General features: G+C 36.9%; 1 protein-coding gene across 3 annotated transcripts in view; it reads left to right on the forward strand.

Annotated features, from left to right (window-relative positions):
• NAV3 (neuron navigator 3) overlaps window positions 1–23,163 on the forward strand; it is a gene marked incomplete at both ends in the record, with an annotated part of 371,484 nt that overhangs the window by 315,303 nt on the left and 33,018 nt on the right. For all 3 annotated transcript variants that reach the window (XM_079715629.1, XM_079715630.1, XM_079715631.1), the window contains 2 exons: window positions 17,491–17,602; window positions 22,926–23,047. In XM_079715629.1, the coding sequence (XP_079571755.1) occupies window positions 17,491–17,602; window positions 22,926–23,047 (234 nt within the window). The remainder of the gene's footprint in view (window positions 1–17,490; window positions 17,603–22,925; window positions 23,048–23,163) is intronic.

The following is a 23,163-nucleotide window of genomic DNA, read 5'->3' on the forward strand; positions in this document are numbered from 1 at the left end:
TCCTGAGTGTTCTCCCAGAGAACCATTGCATTTTCACACTAGCTTTGGTGGGGGGCAGGGGGGGTTGGGTTTTTTTTTGTGTGTGTGGTTTTTTGTTTCGTTTTGTTTTTTATTGAAGTATAGTTGATTTACAATGTTGTGTTAATCTCAGGTATACAGCAGAATGATTCAGTTATATATATAGTTACAGAATAGTTATATCTATTATTTCTTATAGGCCATTACAAACTATCGAGTATAGTTCCCTATGCTATACAGCAGGTCCGTGTTGGTTCTCCCTTGTATATGGTAATGTGTTTATATTAATCCCAAACTCCTATTTTTTCCCTCCTCCCCTTTCCCCTTTAGTAACCATAAGTTTGTTTTCTATGTCTGTTAGTCTATCTACATTAGTTTTAGAGGAGAGGTGGCCAAGAGGAGCCTTGTCAGGCTCTGGGAGGATGAAAAAAATTAATTCAGGAGAGATAGAGGACCACGTGTCATAGAGGAAGGAACACCATGAGTGTGAACAGCAAGGAGGGAAATTATGGGAGACATTAAGGGAAAAAGAAGGAATGTGGAGGGAAATGTGGAACCAAGGCTTGAAGGATATCTGAGGAATCTGGTCCTTGGAAACAGGGAGCCATTCAAAGTTTTTTGACACTAGGCTCACATGATAAAAGTTAGTTAATGAAGATCAGTCTAGCAGCATTTCCCAGGAGTTTAACAGCATTCCCTGTAGCTGCCAGAAGACCATGTGTTATGGAACAGTAAGTCTATAAATAAGAGTAATTAAGATAATTGTCAGTAATGCTGCCCAGAGGGTGACATTATCTCTAGGTATCCCCTGTACCTAAGGCTCAACAGACTGTGATGGTGACATAGTTTGATCAAGAATTTTACCTGGATTTCAGGTCCTTGTCCCTTAACTAGTACTTTTCCACCAAGATTCTTTAAAAGAATTAAGACCGAATGCCCTGAAGCATCTATTATATGTGATGAAATGGCTTCTTTTCAGTGCATCTAGAGTGGTACTAGCTACGTACCATTCGTATCAGAAATGAAAAAAAGTGTCACTCAAATTATTGTTCAGGGTTTTATTTTCTTATGCTGCAATAAAGGTCATCAAAATGATAAGAATTCTGCACATCTATATTTTTATGAATGAAATTTTTACACAACTACTGCTAAATCCTTGCAAATTTACTAAGGCTATATACTCATTGATAATTAGAAGACTTTCAAATCACTTCCTTATATCTGTAGTGCCAGAGGCAATTAGAACATATGTTAAGGTGTGGTAGATTAGTCTTGTTAGAAGGTCAGAGCATGACAGAGGAATATATTTTTGTTTGAGCAGTGGAGCTCAGATCTTGATTCTATGCTAACTATAAAGTCTAGGGTTTGCTCATGCTTACCTCTGTGAAACTGCTTTTTTGGATGACTAGATGAATAGACACTTAAATGTTAAAACTTAGAAAATTCAAAACCAACTCTCTGGAAATAGATAATGTAGAAGCTAAAATTTTAGTTGAATTGGGTCTTTACATTAACTCCTAGTTCAGGTTAAATATTTATCATCTAGAAGTGTTTTTAAAAATTTATCACTAGACTCAGAAAATATATTCATTAGCCTTTTAGGGCATAGGATAATTTGAATCTGTAAGTTACTTATGGATTCAAGTTACTTGTGCTACGGGGGTTTGATGAATTCAGTTCATTTAGTTAGAACCAGGACTGGCCAGGTTCTTTCAGCAGAAAACTTCACAAAATTTCAAGACACATACGAAGGGTTGGAGAGTGGGTTGTGTTCAAAGCAACTATAGCTAGATAATGTGAGATTAACTGTGTCAATGTGAGGAAGCAAAAGACTGGTTTAGTGGAAAAATTTTAAGAGCCTTGCCTAGAAGGTCAAGTAGAAGGTCAGGCTGGTTGATGAGATTTGTTGCCAAGCTGTGAGATTCTCAATAAGGCCTGTGTCCAGGAGAAATTTGGAAACAGGTCAGATGTCGTTAGGAAGTTAGGTTGGAAAAACACGGAGCAACGCCAGTATTATGACACAATATTTGATCATTTGATCACTTTATTTTGAAGCATTTCAAGTCTGACCTTGATAGCTTATTTAGCCTCAGAGGCATGTACAAAACAGTTAGAAGAGATACTGACTCCATCCAGCCTCTTATACACAAGAAACTCACATAGACTACATTACTGGAATCTCACGTGGTCAGCCTATGTTTGGGGCATCATTATCTTGAATGGCTCATTGTAGGTAAATGAAATTTGAGTTCGGTTCTCACGTTTTAAAGTATCATTGTTGAAAAGTGGAAAATATCAATAAAATATTATCTGATCATCTTATTCCCAAGACCCTCTGAAGAGTTACTCCAGCCCCAATCTTCTCTTTGGGAGAAGAGTAGGAAACTGAAAACTACTAAATTAGAGGAACAAACTTCAAATTCATCTCTTGATGCTATCTACCTTTTCCAGGTTCTTTCTGAAGGTTTAATAGGGATTCTCAAAACTTAAGTTATCTTCTATTAGGTCACCTTTAAAATGAAAAGACTATGTGAAAATATTTCAGATTATCAAACGATTTTATAGTTGGTTATCTCTGGAACTCACTTCTAATTATTTTTCTAATCCACACTCCCTGCCACGGCCAAAACTAAAACAGGGAGTCCATAGTTGTCCTTGGCGACAGCACTGCAAGCTCCATGATTATAGACATCTTAGAGAATATGTACCTTAAAAATAAATGTGAGCAATCAACTATAATTACAAAGGGGAAAAAAGGAAGGCTAGAAATAAACTATTTAGAAATTTCTGTCTCAGTCCAGTTTTCATTCTAAAATGCTTTATATTCATCACTATACACTTTTGGAAAAGAGAGAAAGGAAAACCCACTTTGTTGCCATCCAAAGGAAGTGATTCCACTGATTGAGCCACATTGAGACTTTCACTTTATAATGAATAATAAAGTTATTGATGTTTTTAGTATATAGCATCGTAAGTGATCAGACACCCTCTTGTTAAAATATGCAGTGGAGTTGAAGTTTTACATCATTCTTTGAAGGGAAGAAACACCTGTTTAACATAGACCAGACATTTGAACAAAATCGTCCCAACATTTACTGAGATCAGATCATAAATCAGGTGAAAAGATAAACTCTTGGACAGCTAAATAAGCTGAATGCATTAAATGATCTGGATGCATAGAGAAGGAACCTGTTCATTTTTCCTCAAAGGAAAACTAAGAGGTGTCATGTGGATGGAGACGTGTCACCATGGCCCTTAAGGGTGAAGGATGTTCAAAGCACAGGAGGAAATCACATGGAAAGACTCAGAGAAACAGGTAGTGCTCGTTAGAATGATGGTGAGGGTGGATCTCATTAACTGAAGTAAGAAAAAAGGAAGGGACTTTTGCAGATATGGAGAGATAACTAGTTCAGGTTTAACAGACCATCAGTGTAGAATTTAACTATCTTTTAAAAATTTTTTTTAATTTAATTTTATTTTTTTATACAGCAGGTTCTTATTAGTCATCAATTTTATACACATCAGTGTATACATGTCAATCCCATTTGCCCAATTCATCCCGCCACCACCTCCAACCCCCGCTGCTTCCCCCCCTTGGTGTCCATACGTATGTTCTCTACATGTGTGTCTCAACTTCTGCCCTGCAAACCGGTTCACCTGTACCATTTTTCTAGGTTCCACATATATGCATTAATATACGATATTTGTCTTTCTCTTTCTGACTTACTTCACTCTGTATGACAGTTGCTAGATCCACCCATGTCTCAACAGATGACCCAATTTCATTCCTTTTTATGGCTGAGAAATATTCCATTGTGTATATGTACCACATCTTCTTTATCCACTCGTCTGTCGATGGGCATTTAGGTTGCTTCCATGACCTGGCTACTGTAAATAGTGCTGCAGTGAACACTGGGGTGCGTGTGTCTTTTCGAATTATGGTTTTCTCTGGGTATATGCCCAGTAGTGGGATTGCTGGATCATATGGTAATTCTATTTTTAGTTTTTTAAGGAAACTGCATAACGTTCTCTGTAGTGACTGTATCAATTTACATTCCCAACAACAGTGCAAGAGGGTTCCCTTTTCTCCACACCCTCTCCAGCATTTGTTGTTTGTAGATTTTCTGATGATGTCCATTCTAACTGGTGTGAGGTGATACCTCATTGTAGTTTTGATTTGCATTTCCCTATAATTAGTGATGTTGAGCAGCTTTTCATGTGCTTCTTGGCCATCTGTATGTATTCTTTGGAGAAATGTCTATTTAGGTCTTCTGCCCATTTTTGGATGGGGTTGTTTGTTTTTTTAATATTGAGCTGCATGAGCTGATTATATATTTTGGAGATTAATCCTTTCTCCGTTGATTCATTTGCAAATACTTTCTCGCATTCTGAAGGTTGTCTTTTCGTCTTGTTTATGGTTTCCTTTGCTGTGCAGAAGCTTTTAAGTTTCATTAGGTCCCATTTGTTTATTTTTGTTTTTATTTCCATTACTCTAGGAGGTGGATCAAAAAGATCTTCCTGTGACTTATGTCAAACAGTGTTCTTCCTAAGTTTTCCTCTAACAGTTTTATAGTGTCTGGTCTTACATGTAGGTCTCTAATCCATTTTGACTTTATTTTTGTGTATGGTGTTAGGGAGTGTTCTAATTTCATTCTTTTACATGTAGCTGTCCAGTTTTCCCAGCACCACTTATTGAAGAGACTGTCTTTTCTCCATTGTATATTCTTGCCTTCTTTGTCATAGATTAGTTGACCATAAATGCATGGGTTTATCTCTGGGCTTTCTATCTTGTTCCATTGATCTATGTTTCTGCTTTTGTGCCAGTACCATATTGTCTTGATTACTGTACCTTTGTAGTATAGTCTGAAGTCAAGGAGTCTCATTCCTCCAGCTCCGTTTTTTTCCCTCAAGACTGCTTTGGCTATTCAGGGTCTTTTGTGTCTCCATACGAATTTTAAGATTTTTTGTTCTAGTTCCATAAAAAATGCCATTAGTAATTTGATAGGGATTGCATTGAATCTGTAGATTGCTTTGGGTAGCATAGTCATTTTCACAATATTGATTCTTCCAAACCAAGAACATGGTATATCTCTCCATCTGTTTGTATCATCTTTAACTTCTTGCATCAGTGTCTTATAGTTTTCTGCATACAGGTCTTTTGTCTCCCTAGGTAGGTTTACTCCTAGGTATTTTATTCTTTTTGTTGCAGTGGTAAATGGGAGTGTTTCCTTAATTTCTCTTTCAGATTTTTCATCATTAGTGTGTAGGAATGCAAGAGATTTCTGTGCATGAATTTCATATCCTGCAACTTTACCAAATTCATTCATTAGCTCTACTAGTTTTCTGTTGGCATCTTTAGGATTCTGTATGTATAGTATCATGTCATCTGCATGTATAGTATCATGTCATCTGCAAACTATGACAGATTTACTTCTTCTTTTCCAATTTGTATTCCTTTTATTTCTTTTTCTCCTCTGATTGCCATGGCTAGGACTTCAAAAACTATGTAGAATAATACTGGTGAGAGTGGACATCCTTGTCTTGTTCCTGATCTTAGAGGAAATGCTTTCAGTTTTTCACCATTGAGAATGATGTTTGCTGTGGGTATGTCATATATGGCCTTTATTACGTTGAGGTAGGTTCCCTCTTTGCCCACTTTCTGGAGAGTTTTTATCATAAATGGGTGTTGAATATTGTCAAAAGCCTTTTCTGCATCTATTGAGATGATCATATGGTTTTTATTCTTCAATTTGTTAATATGGTGTATCACATCGATTGATTTGCATATATTGAAGAATCCTTGCATCCCTGGGATAAATCCCACTTGATCACAGTGTATGAGCCTTTTATTGTGTTGTTAGATTCTGTTTGCTAGTATATGGTTGAGGATTTTTGCATCTATATTCATCAGTGATATTGGTATATACTTTTCTTTTTTTGTAGTATCTTTGTCTGGTTTTCGTTTCAGGGTGATGGTGGCCTCATAGAATGAGTTTGGGAGTGTTCCTTCCTCTGCAATTTTTTGGAAGAGTTTGAGAAGGATGGGTGTTAGCTCTTTTCTAAATGTTTGATAGAATTCACCTGTGAAGCCATCTGGTCCTGGACTTTTGTTTGTTGGAAGATTTTTTTTTATTTATTTTTATTTTTATTTTTTGCTTTATAACAAATTTAATCAGTTATACATATACATATGTTCCCATATCCCCTCCCTTTTGCGTCTCCCTCCCACCCTCCCTATCCCACCCCTCCAGGCGGTCACAAAGCACCGAGCTGATCTCCCTGTGCTATGCGGCTGCTTCCCACTAGCTATCTACCTTACGTTTGGTAGTGTATATATGTCCATGCCGCTCTTTCACTTTGTCTCAGCTTACCCTTCCCCCTCCCCATATCCTCAAGTCCATTCTCTAGTAGGTCTGTGTCTTTATTCCTGTCTTACCCCTATGTTCTTCGTGACATTTTTTTTTCTTAAATTCCATATATGTGTGTCAGCATACAGTATTTGTCTTTCTCTTTCTGACTTACTTCACTCTGTATGACAGGCTCTAGGTCCATCCACCTCATTACAAATAGCTCAATTTCGTTTCTTTTTATGGCTGAGTAATATTCCATTGTATATATGTGCCACATCTTCTTTACCCATTCATCCGATGATGGACACTTAGGTTGTTTCCATCTCCGGGCTATTGTAAATAGGGCTGCTATGAACATTTTGGTACATGTCTCTTTTTGAATTATGGTTTTCTCAGGGTATATGCTCAGTAGTGGGATTGCTGGGTCATATGGTAGTTCTATTTGTAGTTTTTTAAGGAACCTCCATACCGTTCTCCATAGTGGCTATACCAATTCACATTTCCACCAGCAGTGCAAGAGTGTTCCCTTTTTTCCACACCCTCTCCAGCATTTATTGTTTCTAGATTTTTTGATGATGGCCATTCTGACTGGTGTGAGATGATATCTCATTGTAGTTTTGATTTGCATTTCTCTAATGAGTAAAGATGTTGAGCATCCTTTCATGTGTTTGTTGGCAGTCTGTATATCTTCTGTGGAGAAATGTCTATTTAGGTCTTCTGCCCATTTTTGGATTGGGTTGTTTGTTTTTTTGTTATTGAGCTGCATGAGCTGCTTCTAAATTTTGGAGATTAATCCTTTGTCAGTTGCTTCATTTGAAAATATTTTCTCCCATTCTAAGGGTTGTCTTTTGGTCTTGTTTATGGTTTCCTTTGCTGTGCAAAAGCTTTTAAGTTTCATTAGGTCCCATGTGTTTATTTTTGTCTTTATTTCCATTTCTCTAGGAGGTGGGTCAAAAAGGATCTTGCTGTGATTTATGTCATAGAGTGTTCTGCCTATGTTTTCCTCTAAGAGTTTGATAGTGCCTGGCCTTACATTTAGGTCTTTAATCCATTTTGAGCTTATTTTTGTGTATGGTGTTAGGGAGTGATCTAATCTCATACTTTTACATGTCCTTATCCAGTTTTCCCAGCACCACTTATTGAAGAGACTGTCCTTTCTCCACTGTACATTCCTGCCTCCTTTATCAAAGATAAGGTGACCATATGTCCGTGGGTTTATCTCTGGGCTTTCTATCCTGTTCCATTGATCTATCTTTCTGTTTTTGTGCCAGTACCATACTGTCTTGATTACTGTACCTTTGTAGTATAGTCTGAAGTCAGGGAGCCTGATTCTTCCAGCTCCATTTTTCGTTCTCAAGATTGCTTTGGCTATTCGGGGTCTTTTGTGTTTCCATACAAATTGTGAAATTTTTTGTTCTAGTTATGTGAAAAATGCCAGTGGTAGTTTGATAGGGATTGCATTGAATCTGTAGATTGCTTTGGGTAGTAGAGTCATTTTCACAATGTTGATTCTTCCAATCCAAGAACATGGTATATCTCTCCATCTATTTGTATCATCTTTAATTTCTTTCATCAGTGTCTTATAATTTTCTGCATACAGGTCTTTTGTCTCCTTAGGTAGGTTTATTCCTAGATATTTTATTCTTTTTGTTGCAGTGGTAAATGGGAGTGTTTCATTGATTTCACTTTCAGATTTTTCATCATTAGTATATAGGAATGCCAGAGATTTCTGTGCATTAATTTTGTATCCTGCAACTTTACCAAATTCATTGATTAGCTCTAGTAGTTTTCTGGTAGCATCTTTAGGATTCTCTATGTATAGTATCATGTCATCTGCAAACAGTGACAGCTTTACTTCTTCTTTTCCAATTTGGATTCCTTTTATTTCCTTTTCTTCTCTGATTGCTGTGGCTAAAACTTCCAAAACTATGTTGAATAAGAGTAGTGAGAGTGGGCAACCTTGTCTTGTTCCTGATCTTAGTGGAAATGGTTTCAGTTTTTCACCATTGAGGACGATGCTGGCTGCGGGTTTCTCATATATGGCCTTTATTATGTTGAGGAAAGTTCCCTCTATGCCTACTTTCTGCAGGGTTTTTATCATAAATGGGTGTTGAATTTTGTCGAAAGCTTTCTCTGCATCTATTGAAATGATCATATGGTTTTTCTCCTTCAATTTCTTAATATGGTGTATCACGTTGATTGATTTGCGTATATTGAAGAATCCTTGCATTCCTGGAATAAAACCCACTTGATCATAGTGTATGATCCTTTTAATGTGCTGTTGGATTCTGTTTGCTAGTATTTTGTTGAGGATTTTTGCCTCTATGTTCATCAGTGATATTGGCCTGTAGTTTTCTTTCTTTGTGACATCCCTGTCTGGTTTTGGTATCAAGGTGATGGTGGCCTCGTAGAATGAGTTTGGGAGTGTTCCTCCCTCTGCTATATTTTGGAAGAGTTTGAGAAGGATAGGTGTTAGCTCTTCTCTAAATTCTTGATAGAATTCGCCTGTGAAGCCATCTGGTCCTGGGCTTTTGTTTGTTGGAAGATTTTTTATCACAGTTTCAATTTCAGTGCTTGTGATTGGTCTCTTCATGTTTTCTATTTCTTCCTGATTCAGTCTTGGCAGGTTGTGCATTTCTAAGAATTTGTCCATGTCTTCCAGGTTGTCCATTTTATTGGCATAGAGTTGCTTGTAGTAATCTCTCATGATCTTTTGTATTTCTGCAGTGTCAGTTGTTACTTCTCCTTTTTCATTTCTAATTCTATTGATTTGAGTCTTCTCCCTTTTTTTCTTGATGAGTCTGGCTAATGGTTTATCAATTTTGTTTATCTTCTGAAAGAACCAGCTTTTAGTTTTATTGATCTTTGCTATCATTTCCTTCATTTCTTTTTCATTTATTTCGGATCTGATTTTTATGATTTCTTTCCTTCTGCTAACTTTGGAATGTTTTTGTTCTTCTTTCTCTAATTACTTTAGGTGCAAGGTTAGGTTGTTTATTCGAGATGTTTCCTGTTTCTTAAGGTGGGATTGTATTGCTATAAACTTCCCTCTTAGAACTGCTTTTGCTGCGTCTCATAGGTTTTGGGTCGTCGTGTCTCCATTGTCATTTGTTTCTAGGTATTTTTTAATTTCCTCTTTGATTTCTTCAGTGATCACTTCGTTACTGAGTAGTGTATTGTTTAGCCTCCATGTGTTTGTATTTTTTACAGATCTTTTCCTGTAATTGATGTCTAGTCTCATAGCATTGTGGTCGGAAAAGATACTTGATACAATTTCAATTTTCTTAAATTTACCAAGGCTTGATTTGTGACCCAAGATATGATCTATCCTGGAGAATGTTCCATGAGCACTTGAGAAAAATGTGTATTCTGTTGTTTTTGGATGGAATGTCCTATAAATATCAATTAAGTCCATCTTGTTTAATGTATCATTTAAAGCTTGTGTTTCCTTATTTATTTGCATTTTGGATGATCTGTCCATTGGTGAAAGTGGGGTATTAAAGTCCCCTACTATGATTGTGTTACTGTCGATTTCTCCTTTTATGGCTGTTAGTATTTGCCTTATGTATTGAGGTGCTCCTATGTTGGGTGCATAAATATTTACAGTTATATCTTCTTCTTGGATCGATCCCTTGATCATTATGTAGTGTCCTTCTTTGTCTCTTCTAGTAGTCTTTATTTTAAAGTCTATTTTGTCTGATATGAGAATTGCTACTCCAGCTTTCTTTTGGTTTCCATTTGCATGGAATATCTTTTTCCATCCCCTTACTTTCAGTCTGTATGTGTCTCTAGGTCTGAAGTGGGTCTCTTGTAGACAGCATATATATGGGTCTTGTTTTTGTATCCATTCAGCCAATCTGTGTCTTTTGGTGGGAGCATTTAGTCCATTTACATTTAAGGTAATTATCGATATGTATGTTCCTATTCCCATTTACTTAATTGTTTTGGGTTCGTTATTGTAGGTCTTTTCCTTCTGTTGTGTTTCTTGCCTAGAGAAGTTCCTTTAGCATTTGTTGTAAAGCTGGTTTGGTGGTGCTGAACTCTCTCAGCTTTTGCTTGTCTGTAAACGTTTTAATTTCTCCATCAAATCTGAATGAGATCCTTGCTGGGTAATCTTGGTTGCAGGTTTTTCTCCTTCATCACTTTAATTATGTCCTGCCACTCCCTTCTGGCTTGTAGAGTTTCTGCTGAGAGATCAGCTGTTATCCTGATGGGGATTCCCTTGTGTGTTATTTGTTGTTTTTCCCTTGCTGCTTTTAATATGATTTCTTTGTGTTTAATTTTTGACAGTTTGATTAATATGTGTCTTGGCATATTTCTCCTTGGATTTATTCTGTATGGGACTCTCTGTGCCTCCTGCACTTGATTAACTATTTCCTTTCCCATATTAGGGAAGTTTTCAACTATAATCTCTTCAAATATTTTCTCAGTCCCTTTCTTTTTCTCTTCTTCTTCTGGAACCCCTATAATTCGAATGTTGGTGCGTTTAATGTTGTCCCAGAGGTCTCTGAGACTGTCCTCTGTTCTTTTCATTCTTTTTTCTTTATTTTGCTCTGCAGCAGTTATTTCTACTATTTTATCTTCCACCTCACTTATCTGTTCTTCTGCCTCAGTTATTCTGCTATTGATCCCATCTAGAGTATTTTTTATTTCATTTATTGTGTTTTTAATCGATGCTTGATTCATCTTTAGTTCTTCTAGGTCCTTGTTAACTGTTTCTTGCATTTTGTCTATTCTATTTCCAAGATTTTGGATCTTGGAAATAGGATCTTGGATCATCTTTACCATCATTATTCTGAATTCTTTTTCAGGTAGACTGCCTATTACCTCTTCATTTGTTAGGTCTGGTGGGTTTTTATCTTGCTCCTTCTCCTGCTGTGTGTTTTTCTGTCTTCTCATTTTGCTTATGTTACTGTGTTTGGGGTCTCCTTTTTGCAGGCTGCAGGTTCCTAGTTCCCATTGTTTTTGGTGTCTGTCCCCAGTGGCTAAGGTTGGTTTAGTGGGTTGTGTAGGCTTCCTGGTGGAGGGGACTAGTGCCTGTGTTCTGGTGGATGAGGCTGGATCTTGTCTTTCTGGTGGGCAGGTCCACGTCTGGTGGTGTGTTTTGGGGTGTCTGCGGACTTTTTATGATTTTCGGCCACCTCTCTGCTAATGGGTGGCGTTGTGTTCCTGTCTTGCTAGTTGTTTGGCATAGGGTTTCCAGCACTGTAGCTTGCTGGTCGTTGCATGAAGCTGGGTGCTGGTGTTGAGATGGAGATCTCTGGAAGATTTTCGCCGTTTGATATTATGTGGAGCTGGGAGGTCTCTTGTGGACCAGTGTCCTGAAGTTGGCTCTCCCACCTCAGAGGCACAGCACTGACTCCTGGCTCCTCAATTTGGGATGATTTGTTGTCTATTCATGTATTCCACAGATGCAAGGTACATCAAGTTGATTGTGGAGCTTTAATCCACTGCTTCTGAGGCTGCTGGGAGAGGTTTCCGTTTCTCTTCTTTGTTCTCACAGCTCCTGGGTCTCAGCTTTGGATTTGGCCCCGCCTCTGCGTGTAGGTCGCCGGAGGGCGTCTGTTCTTCGTTCAGACAGGACAGTGTTAAAGGAGCAGTCTCTTCGGGGACTCTGGCTCACTCAGGCCGGGTGGGAGGGAGGGGCACGGAGTGCGGGGCGAGCCTGCAGCGGCAGAGGTCGGCGTAACGTTGCACCAGCCCGAGGTGCGCCGTGCGTTCTCCCAGGGAAGCCGCCCCTGGATCCCGGGACCCCGGCAGTGGCGGGCTGCACAGGCTCCCGGAAGCGCGGTGTGGACAGTGACCTGCGCTCGCACACAGGCCTCTTGGCGGCGGCAGCAGCAGCCCCAGCGTCCCACGCCCGTCTCTGGGCTCCGCGCTTTCAGCCGCGACTCGTGCCCGTCTGTGGGGCTCCTTTAAGCAGCGCTCTTAATCCCCTCTCCTCGCGCACCAGGAAACCAAGAGGGAAGAAAAAGTCTCTTGCCTCTTTGGCAGCTCCAGAGTTTTCCCGGACTCCCTCCCGGCTAGCTGTGGCACATTAGCCCCCTTCAGGCTGAGTTCTCGCCGCCAGCCCCAGTCCTCTCCCTGCGCTCTGACCGAAGCCCGAGCCTCAGCTTCCAGCGCCGCCCGTCCCGGCGGGCGAGCAGACAAGCCTCTCGGGCTGGTGAGTGCCGCTCGGCACCGCTCCTCTGTGCGGGAATCTCTCCGCTTTGCCCTACCCAGGTATGTGGGGAGTTTCTTGCCTTCTGGGAGGTCTGGGGTCTTCTGCCAGCGTTCAGTAGGTGTTCTGTAGGAGTTGTTCCACGTGTAGCTGTATTTCTGGTGTATCCGTGGGGAGGAAGGTGATCTCCGCGTCTTACTCTTCCGCCATCTTACCCGGAAGTCTGGAAGATTTTTAATCACAGTTTCAATTTCATTACTTGTGATTGGGCTGTTCATAGTTTCAATTTCTTCCTGATTCAGTCTTGGAAGGTTATACCTCTCTAAGAAATTGTCCATTTCTTCCAGGTTCTCCATTTTATTGACATAGAGTTGCTTGTAGTATTCTCTTAAGATGCTTTGTGTTTCTGCATTGTCTGTTGTAACTTCTCCTTTTTCATTTCTAACTTTATTGATTTGAGTCCTCTCCCTCTTTTTCTTGATGAGTCTGGCTAATGGATTATCAATTTTGTTTTTCTTCTCAAAGAACCAGCTCTTAGTTTTATTGATCTTTGCTATTGTTTTCTTTGTTTCTATTTCATTTATTTCTGCTCTGATCTTTATGATTTCTTTCCTTCTGCTAACTTTGGGTTTTGTTTGTTCTTCTTTCTCTAGTTCCTTTAGGTGTAAGGTTAGATTGTTTACTTGAGATTTTTCTTGTTTTTTGAGGTAGGCTTGTATAGCTATAAACTTCCCTCTTAGAACTGCTTTTGTCACATCCCGTAGGTTTTGGATCATCCAGTTTTCATTGTCATTTGTCTCTAGATATTTTTTGATTTCCTCTTTGATTTCTTCAGTGATCTCTTGCTTATTTAGTAACGTATTGTTTAGCCTCCATGTGTTTGTGTTTTTTTACGTTTTTTTCCCTTAATTCATTTCTAATCTCATAGCGTTGTGGTCAGAAAAGATGCTTGATATAATTTCAATTTTCTTAAATTTACTGAGGCTTGATTTGTGACCCAAGATGTGATCTATCCTGGAGAATGTTCCATGCTCACTTGAGAAGAAAGTGTAATCTGCTGTTTTTGGATGGAATGTCCTATAAATATCAATTAACTCTGTCTGGTCTATTGTGTCATTTAAAGCTTCTGTTTCCTTATTTATTTTCACTTTGGATGATCTGTACATTGGTGTAAGTGAGGTTTTAAAGTCCCCCACTATCATTGTGTTACTGTCGATTTCCTCTTGTATAGCTGCTAGCAGTTGCCTTATATATTGTGGTGCTCCTATGTTGGGTGCATATATATTTATAATTGTTATATCTTCTTCTTGGATTGATCCCTTGATCATTATGTAGTGTCCTTCCTTGTCTCTTGTAACATTCTTTGTTTTAAAGTCTATTTTATCTAATATGAGTATTGCTATTCCAGCTTTCTTTTGATTTCCATTTGCATGGAATATCTTTTTCCATCTCCTCACTTTCAGTCTGTATGTGTCCCTAGGTCTGAAGTGGGTCTCTTGTAGACAGCACATATATGGGTGTTATTTTTTTATCCATTCAACAAGCCTGTATCTTTTGGTTGGAGCATTTAATGCATTCACATTTAAGATAATTATCAATATGTATGTTCCTATTACCATTTTCTTAATTGTTTTGGGTTTGGTTTTGTAGGTCCTTTTCTTCTCTTGTGTTTCCCACTTAGAGAAGTTCCTTTAGCATTTGTTGTAAAGCTGGTTGGGTGGTGCTGAATTCTCTTAGCTTTTGCTTATCTGTAAAGCTTTTGATTCCTCCATCGAATCTGAATGAGATCCTTGACAGGTAGAGTAATCTTGGTTGTAGGTTCTTCCCTTTCATCACTTTAATTATATCATGCCACTCCCTTCTGGCTTGTAGAGTTTCTGCTGAGAAATCAGCTGTTAACCTTATGGGAGTTCCCTTGTATGTTATTTGTCATTTTTCCCTTGCTGCTCTCAATAATTTTTCTTTGTCTTTAATTTTTGTCAATTTGATCACTATGTATCTTGGTGTGTTTCTCCTTGGGTTTGTCCTGTGTGAGACTCTCTGTGCTTCCTGGACTTAGGTGGCTATTTCCTTTCCCATGTTAGGAAAGTTTTCGACTATAATCTCTTCAAATATTTTCTCAGGTCCTTTCTCTCTCTCTTCTCCTTCTGGGACCCCTATAATGTGAATGTTGTTGCATTTAGTGTTGTCCCAGAGGTCTCTTAGGCTGTCTTCATTTCTTTTCATTCTTTTTTCTTTACTCTGTTCCACAGCAGTGAATTCCACCATTCTGTCTTCCAGGTCACTTATCCATTCTTCTGCCTCAGTTATTCTGCTATTGATTCCTTCTACTGTATTTTTCATTTCTGTTATTGTATTGTTCATCTCTGTTTGTTCTTTAATTCTTCTAGGTCTTTGTTTAACATTTCTTGCATCTTCTCGATCTTTGCCTCCATTCTTTTTCCGTGGTCCTGGATCATCTTCACTCTCATTATTCTGAATTCTTTTTCTGGAAGGTTGCCTATCTCCACTTCATTTAGTTGTTTTTCTGTGGTCTTATCTTGTTCCTTCAACTGGTACATAGCCCTCTGCCTTTTCATCTTGTCTATCTTTCTGTGAATGTGGTTTTTGTTCCACAGGCTGCAGGATTGTAGTTCTTCTTGCTTCTGTAACTATCTTTTTAATTAAAGACAATTTATACTTACAAAGTTCTCCAAAAGAACTGCTAATCTGAATTTGGCTAAACTAATTATTTCATAGATGTTTTTTTCCCACATTATATAACAAATATATTTCTTACTTAGTTATTCTTCCTTTGGGCTTATTGTGCCATACTGAGTAACAACTACCTTGCTAATATCTGTTGTTGTTAAAAATATACTTAAAATTTTAGAAAGTGATCATTCTTCTATTTCATTAAACATAGTTTTCTGAAAAATCAATATTACCTGAACATTTTACTTCTAATTTAAAAAAAAAGTTTTTAGAAGAGGTTTCTCTAGAAAAGCGTAGAATTTTGACAGTAAAATAAGTCAGCCAACCCATAAAATTAAGCTAAATTTTTAGACATTTGTATGAGATTTCAATTTCATTTTTCCTCTTTAAACCTAAAGCCAAATGTTTTAGTAGATTTTTAATCCAAAGTACAAGCACTGTTGATTTTAAATTCAAGGATGAATATCTGACTTTATTTAAAATTTAACATTCATCTTAGTCTATATGTTATAAAAGTAACTATTTAAATTATGTGATTCACTAAGTATGCACTATAGGTGTTCTTTTGTGAATAAATTCCTGCTAAAAGCAGAATGGATTTCCAATAAATATTTCCATCACTTCGGAGATTTATTTTAAATGGGAAGTAGATTCAATTTTGGTACAATAATCTATTACTAGTTGGGCAAGGGACAGAATATAGATAAAACTTGGAGAGACTGAGAAATTATGATGAATTGTATTTGAATTTGTCATGTTATTGTCAGTTTTCACAAACATGTTCTTTTTCCTTTATGAGAAATAAATGCAAATGAAATTATACTCAAGTATCTGAAGATCCATCTATGAATCCAGGAGGTCGCTATTGATTTTCTATTATGAGATTCTTTGACTTATAAGCTATTAAAAGTCTATAAGAGGGTTTGTTTTTTTTAAAATACCTAACTGTCTTTTATCAGGAATATGCCAGATACTCAGAGAAGATAGATATATGAGATGCCAAGTATCTATTCCGAACTTGGATATCGTTTCAATTAGCACCATCTATCTTTTTTTAAAAAAAGTGTCTAAGGCTGGGATAGCCATTGGACATTCTCATGTATGAAGCAGTTTCCTGCAGTGGCAGTTGTCATTGTCCTGCCTTTTTTCATATATACTGGGAGACATTAAGTAGGGATAAACTGCTTACCACAGAGTGAAGAACCCAAGCCTGATTCTTTGGCTTTCTGCCAAAGAAAGAAAATGGAGAAAATGATGAGTGACAAACACGTTATGGAGGAATTCTCCCCCCCAGAGGCTGACAAGAATTCTAATTTTTAAGATTGCTATCACTGCCAAGAAGGATACTCTTTGTATTTGTGCACCTGTTGGAAATATTGCTTCTGATGAAACAGCACTCCAGTTCCTTGTTGTTGTGTTGGTGCTGTTATCTTATCTTGCTAATAGTGAGTCCTTTATTTCTGGTAAAGATATTCATTTAAATAACTATGGGAGATCAAATTTATACATGGATTTTCATTGAGACATAGCTTAAAATTACCCTTAATTCAATAAGAAAATAGATGTTTTATAAAAATTTGATTTGTAAGCGTTTTAAATAATTTAACTATTTTAAGGACTATACATTACATATATTTCTATTCACTTTTTAAAAATTCCTGTATTGCTTTGGCTTGGTGAAACTAGATCTTCATACTAGGAATTTTGTTGGGTGAAAAGTGCCAGAATCTAAGATGACATATGGCATTTAATAGCAGTGAGTTAGGAATTAATTCTAGGTTTTGTTCTTGAATATAAAGAATCTATTTCCTAAGTGCAAAATAAATGAGAAAATCTAAAATCACTCATTTGACAAAAACTCAGGGTTTTCAGTTAACAGTAAATGCAATATGATGTACCAATGCAATAATAGTATTTATCTATGTAATATAATCATGGGTAGTATTAATAAGTTCGGTATCTAAAATGAGCAGTGTGATATCTTGCTTTATATGGTACTGGTCAGCTCTGGGTACCACCCTTTTAAAGAAATAAAGACTGTTCAGACCACATTTATAAGAGAATAACCAAGACATTATTTTTTAATTCTCTATTGCATTTACCTTCTTACATTTACAAGTAAGAGGTTGTAAGACACAACTTGAAAGGTCAGCCATGCATCTAAATCTACCAGGACGTTAGCACTACATAAAATCAAACTCATTTGATAGTGAGCTATGAATAAGAATCTTTTACTTTTAAAGCTCCTAAATTCTGTTTGTTTCACAGGAGTCTGAACTGATCGAACTAAGAGAAACCATTGAAATGCTGAAGGCCCAGAACTCTGCTGCCCAGGCAGCCATTCAGGGAGCGCTCAATGGTCCAGACCACCCTCCCAAAGGTATGTTTAGAAATCTTGCCATTTTTCATCCAATCTGCTAGGAATCTATTTTTATTTATTAATTAGAGCAAAGCTGCTTTTACTCAGTCGCACTGCCTTTTATAATATATCAATATAAGTTGCTACTAATGCAGTCAGAATCTCAGAATTTAAGAACAGTAGGCTTCAGTATCAAACTGACCTTAAGGAAATTGCTTCTACCGTCCAGCAGTTTTCTCTCCACTTGATTTGGTGAAGGTGGGTCTGAGGAGGTTGGTTAATGTATTCATATCTGCCTTCAAGCAAAACAAACCTGAGAAGGAGTATGAAGATCTAGACCTGTATGTAAAAATACAATAATCAATATGGTGAAGTAGTGGATACTGGGAGCAACTCGTCCTGGGTGGGGGCAATAAAAAGGTACATTTTCTGTAGAGAACTTACAAAACAGTAAGAAAATGGACTAAAAGTTGGTGTGTTTTTAATTATTACTATGCTTCAGCAATTGGAAGCAATGATAAAATAATCTTCTCTGCCACCACCCCACTCCTTAAATTGCCACTGAAGAAATACTCTGTGATAATGTCATGCCATTGTTCTCTTTACGTAGGTTGTACTTCTTCCTGTTCTGACTCTTTGCAGTAGCGTTCAATAGGCTCAACTCTTTACCAGCTGAAAAACGTTCTCCTAAATCCTGAGTGCACTGTCATCTCTCTTCGCAGTTCCAGATGAAGTTTGGGAAAGCTTGATGGAGTCATTCAATGTCTTCAACAGCCAGTTACACTTCAGACCATGGGAGTGGGGTTTCTCTTTCTACTACTCCACCAAAACTGTTCTCTCCAGCATCAATAATGACTTAGATGACTCTAAATCCAGTACAAAATTTAAAATTCTTATTGTATTTGTTGTGCAAATAGCATTTGATGCTGATGTCCACTGCATCCTACTTGAAACATTCACTTCTTCTAATGCTCATGACATCCACATTCTTAGTTTTTCTTCTGCTCCTTTGAAATTTCTTTCACAGTTTCTCTTGTAGATTCACTCGTTTGTATGCGTTTGTTAAATGTTGATGTTTCTTAGAATGCAGTCCTAAACTGTCTTCCATTATGATTTTATACATTATGATTCTCTTCATCCTATCTAAAATTTTGTACAAGCTCATCTAGTACTCTACCTATAATTCTTATTTATGTGTTGATAACTGTCAAATATATCTCTCCAGGGCAGGCTCATCTCTTGAGTTACAGATCTGTATATCTAGCTGCCAAAGAGAAAACTCCATTAGGTTATCTTTGGATGTGTTTGTCACCTGAAAGTCAACATCTCCAAATTTGAACTTGTCTTCTTCCTTCTCAGACCTGCTTTACCTTCAGTGTCCCTTTCTCAGTAAACAGCATCACCATCCTTCCATGTGGCCAGAAATCCTCCTCTTCGTACACAGTAAATCACTAAGTTCTATTGATTCCATCCATTAAATATATGTTATTCCCTTTTCTCTGATCCTGCTATCACCATTCCTCATATCTCCCCTGAACTATGACCACAAACTCCTAAGTCTTAAGGAGCCTTCCTGCTCTTCATCTTTCACCTCCTTATGCCATTCTTCACACTGAAACCAGAGCAGTTGTCTAACAATATATATTTAAAAGGTATCCCATTGCCTTTGGATGAAATACTAACTCCTTAACATGACATAATCTCTCTTCGCCAGCTTCGTTCATTCAACAAGTATTTATTGATATTACCATTTGTGTGCTAGACACTGTTCTAGACCTTATGTCTTGCTATTTTGTCGTGTTGTGTATTTCATGTTTCAGCTATCCAGAACTTCTTTCAGTTCTTCAAAAATTCTTTATATATTCTCTTTATTCTACTTGGAACTTTCTACCCTGTTTGTTCAGCATAAAAACTTTTTGAGATCTTGCAAGAGTTAGCCTAAACATGCCTGCTTGTCTCCTAAACTATATGAGGTCCCTCTGTGATATGTTTCTGGAAATAACTGTACTTCCCTCATCAAAATTTGCATTAAGACACTTTGGTGCCTTAATTTGTTTATGGTCTGCCTTTCCTGGTCGATGGCAGGGTGGTCTGTTTTCTTAATCCTTAATCCTGGCTGTGATGATGGCTTGCACATAAAAGGGGCTTATTCAAATTTTATAGAAAGGACTAATAAAATTTTTTTAAACTTGAAATTTAACTTATAGAAAAACAGTTATATAAAGTGAGATCTACTTAAATTGAAGGACAAACTAGTTCTCTAGGGGCTACTTCTGTTAAGAATTTAGCAACTTTCCATGTGGGGGAGTTAATGTATATGTGGCATGGAAAATTACTGCATATTTAAAGCTTATCTTAGAGCTATAATAAAGCAGCTTATGTTCTAAATCTTCATGTCAGTAAATAGGTCCAGAAGGGATTTAAAAAGGCTTAATCCTTTCTTTACCACAGTACAAGTCACTGAAGTAAAACTTTCTGGAAAGATTCCTTTTATCTCAGGCAACAGGTAGCTTAATATATCTACTGGAATTGAAAAATAGGAATTCCTTTGCTCAGAAATGTGGGAGGGATACCTAAAATGAACAAAACAATAACAGTTAATATTCAACTTGGCTAAGAAAGATTTTAAAATAATTTTATAAGATTTAAAACTAACAAAAACAAATAGTTATAGAGGGTTGAATGTATATAGAATATTCAGATTGTATTTCTGTAGTATTAAAACTCATATCAAGGCATATTGTAAATATTTAGAGAAGAGCATTCCAGGAGGGTCTTGAGACAGAAAAGAGATTAGTGCCTTTATGGAACTGATACAAGGAAGATAATGACCAAAGATAAAGTGAGTAGAACCAGGTTGGAGAGATAAGTACTGACCAGATTACTGAGGAACCTTTGGGCCATATTTAAGAGTTGAAATGTTTTCTATTCTTATTAAAATGGAAATCTATTGGGAAGTCTCAGGTAAGGGAGTGATGGTGAGGTTTTTCTTTAAAAAAATTTCTCTAACTCTGGTTTGTGGAATGGTTTGAAGGTGAGTTGGACAGCTGTTCTTTCTTAGAGCAGGTAGGTGATGTTGGTGGCTTGAACTAGAACAGTGATGGTGCAGAAGGTGGGAAGTGGAAAATGAATGAATGAATAAACATATAACTGAAATCGATATTTTAAAAATAAGCTCCCTTCATTCAGATTGTTGATATTCATTTGGTCACCCATTCTTTACTGAGCTCTGCAATGCCACACGTACTCAATCAAATACTTACAAACACTAGAAAAGAATTGTCAAAGAAAAGTAAAATGCTTTCCCTTCCTTCCATGGTATTATGGAAATGATGCCCTTGCCGATTTTATTGGAAATGCGGTCATAATTGAACATAACTAATACCTCCAAGGACTACTTTTGACCTACGATTAACAAGAATTTACCTGTCTTTTTAAAATTTGGGATTACTTGAAGTCAAATAAAATTTATTAATTCTGGATATAATAAAAACTCTGGAATACTTTAACGCTTAATACATCTGTTTTATTTGTAAAAGTCAGTTATGAAGGGAAAAATAGCAAATACTAATCTTGTTCAGAAAAGCTTATAGCCAACTGTAGCAGAAATTTAAAACACAGATACCTACACATGTTATTTTATTGCTTATTCATATAATTTCCATATTAGTTGATTAAGGGATACTGTGCTCCTTTATTGTTGAATCAAAACAACACACATAAATACCTTGATTTAGATTTTGGTACTGGTAATGTTTTGGGCATGCAAAAACAGTAAATGTTCTCATCATTAAAAAAATATATACTTTTGGACCAAACTCTGGGGATTCTTAAAAACAGCTCTGGTTTTACCCTCCTATAAAATTTTTCAACATGGTTATTCTCTTAATGGAAAAATTAAAGTACTTATTGGTATGTATGTACATGAGATTAAGGATGGAGGTATGTATATGCATATTATACACCCACACATATACTTATTTATTGTATGTTTTGAAAGTAACCAGTTACAGTTCCATTGCCATCAGTCATTTTACTGTTAAATTAGTCAACTGCAAAGCTTTGATTATATACTATTATTTCTATGGGAACTTTTTGAAAGCTATATAATAATTTCTGACATCTTATAAATTCCACTGAGAGTTTTTTGCTTGGCTAATATGCATTGATACCAATTATATATGACAATAGAAATGGCCTAAAAGCATATTTGACCTTAAAATAATTTTATGAATTATTAGTGTCTCCACTAACACTTAAGTTCACTGTGAGTAGAAATCATTTCAATTTTCATTTTAATGACTATAAATAAATCTTATATTATAAGCTGATTGTATGGAGTAAGTGAATATGTTCAAAAAGTGATTTAGTATCAAATGGTATCCTCTTCAAAATATCTTATTATCTAGAGAAGCACTCCATGCTTTTTAGGAGTATATAGAGGCCATATCACCTGGCAATTAGTACAATAGACAGTAGGATACTTCTAAGTCTCAAGTTGGCTCCACTGTTTTTCAGCCATGTGACCACAGGGAAAATTTAATAATTACACTCATTTCAGTGGTTTGCTTTAAAATTAGGTACTCCCAGAGCAGAGTAGTAAAAGCTAACTTTATTATTACCTGTTATTATTGTTACTACTATTACTCTTCCAAGTCATGGACAGGGGTTAGGGGTATGATGGAAGAATTGTACTGTCTTAAGTCTGATTTCTATTTAATTCACAAATGCAGTCTACCCACATTCTCTCTTGAGGACCTTCACCCCATTGGCTCTTTGACCTTGGTCAGGTTACTTAACTTCTTTGCACTTCCATTGCTCCATCTGTGGTATGAAGTGCTTAGATGCCTTGCAAGGTTTGTTTTGGCTCTAACTAGGTATGATTCCATGAAATGGAGAGTTAATATATTTGGCTTTGGTAGCTTTATTCAAAGGACAAATATTAAAAACACACAATTAATTATCATGCTATTAAGAGTTTCCTTTTACTCCATGAAACAAATCATTTGGAATAAATCATTTTGGAAGTGCTGTTTGATCCAGGTATTCAGTAAAAATCACTAGCATAGCAGTTCATTTTGGGACAAAACTCAGAATTCATTAAAACACCAGTGCTACAGACTTACTTGAGATTCCCATTGAATCTTAATACAGATAACCCAGTTAATTAAAGCAAATGTGGTTGTACTTTATTAAGCTTAAAAAACCAAAACTGCATCGAAATAATCTGTACAAAGCCATGTTGACATTTATTAGAGGACTTCCTCTCAGAAAGCCTAAAAGTCTTGTTTGTTCAGATTGCAAGTTTTTATGAGTAAACGTGATACTGTCTATCTGTGGCTAGATCTCCGCATCAGAAGACAGCATTCCTCCGAAAGCGTTTCTAGTATCAACAGTGCCACAAGCCATTCCAGCATTGGCAGTGGTAACGATGCTGACTCCAAGAAGAAGAAAAAGAAAAACTGGGTAAGCCATTAGCATTCATCTAATTCAGAAGCTTATTACTGCACAGTGAGTCAGGCTTTTTCCTTTTGGGCTTTAGAAATCCACAGCAGTTTACAGTGTCTCACTCAAGTGACTGA

The sequence above is a fragment of the Hyperoodon ampullatus genome (genome assembly GCF_949752795.1).
Source record: "Hyperoodon ampullatus genome assembly, chromosome: 11".
In the NCBI taxonomy this organism is placed as follows: Eukaryota; Metazoa; Chordata; class Mammalia; order Artiodactyla; family Ziphiidae; genus Hyperoodon; species Hyperoodon ampullatus.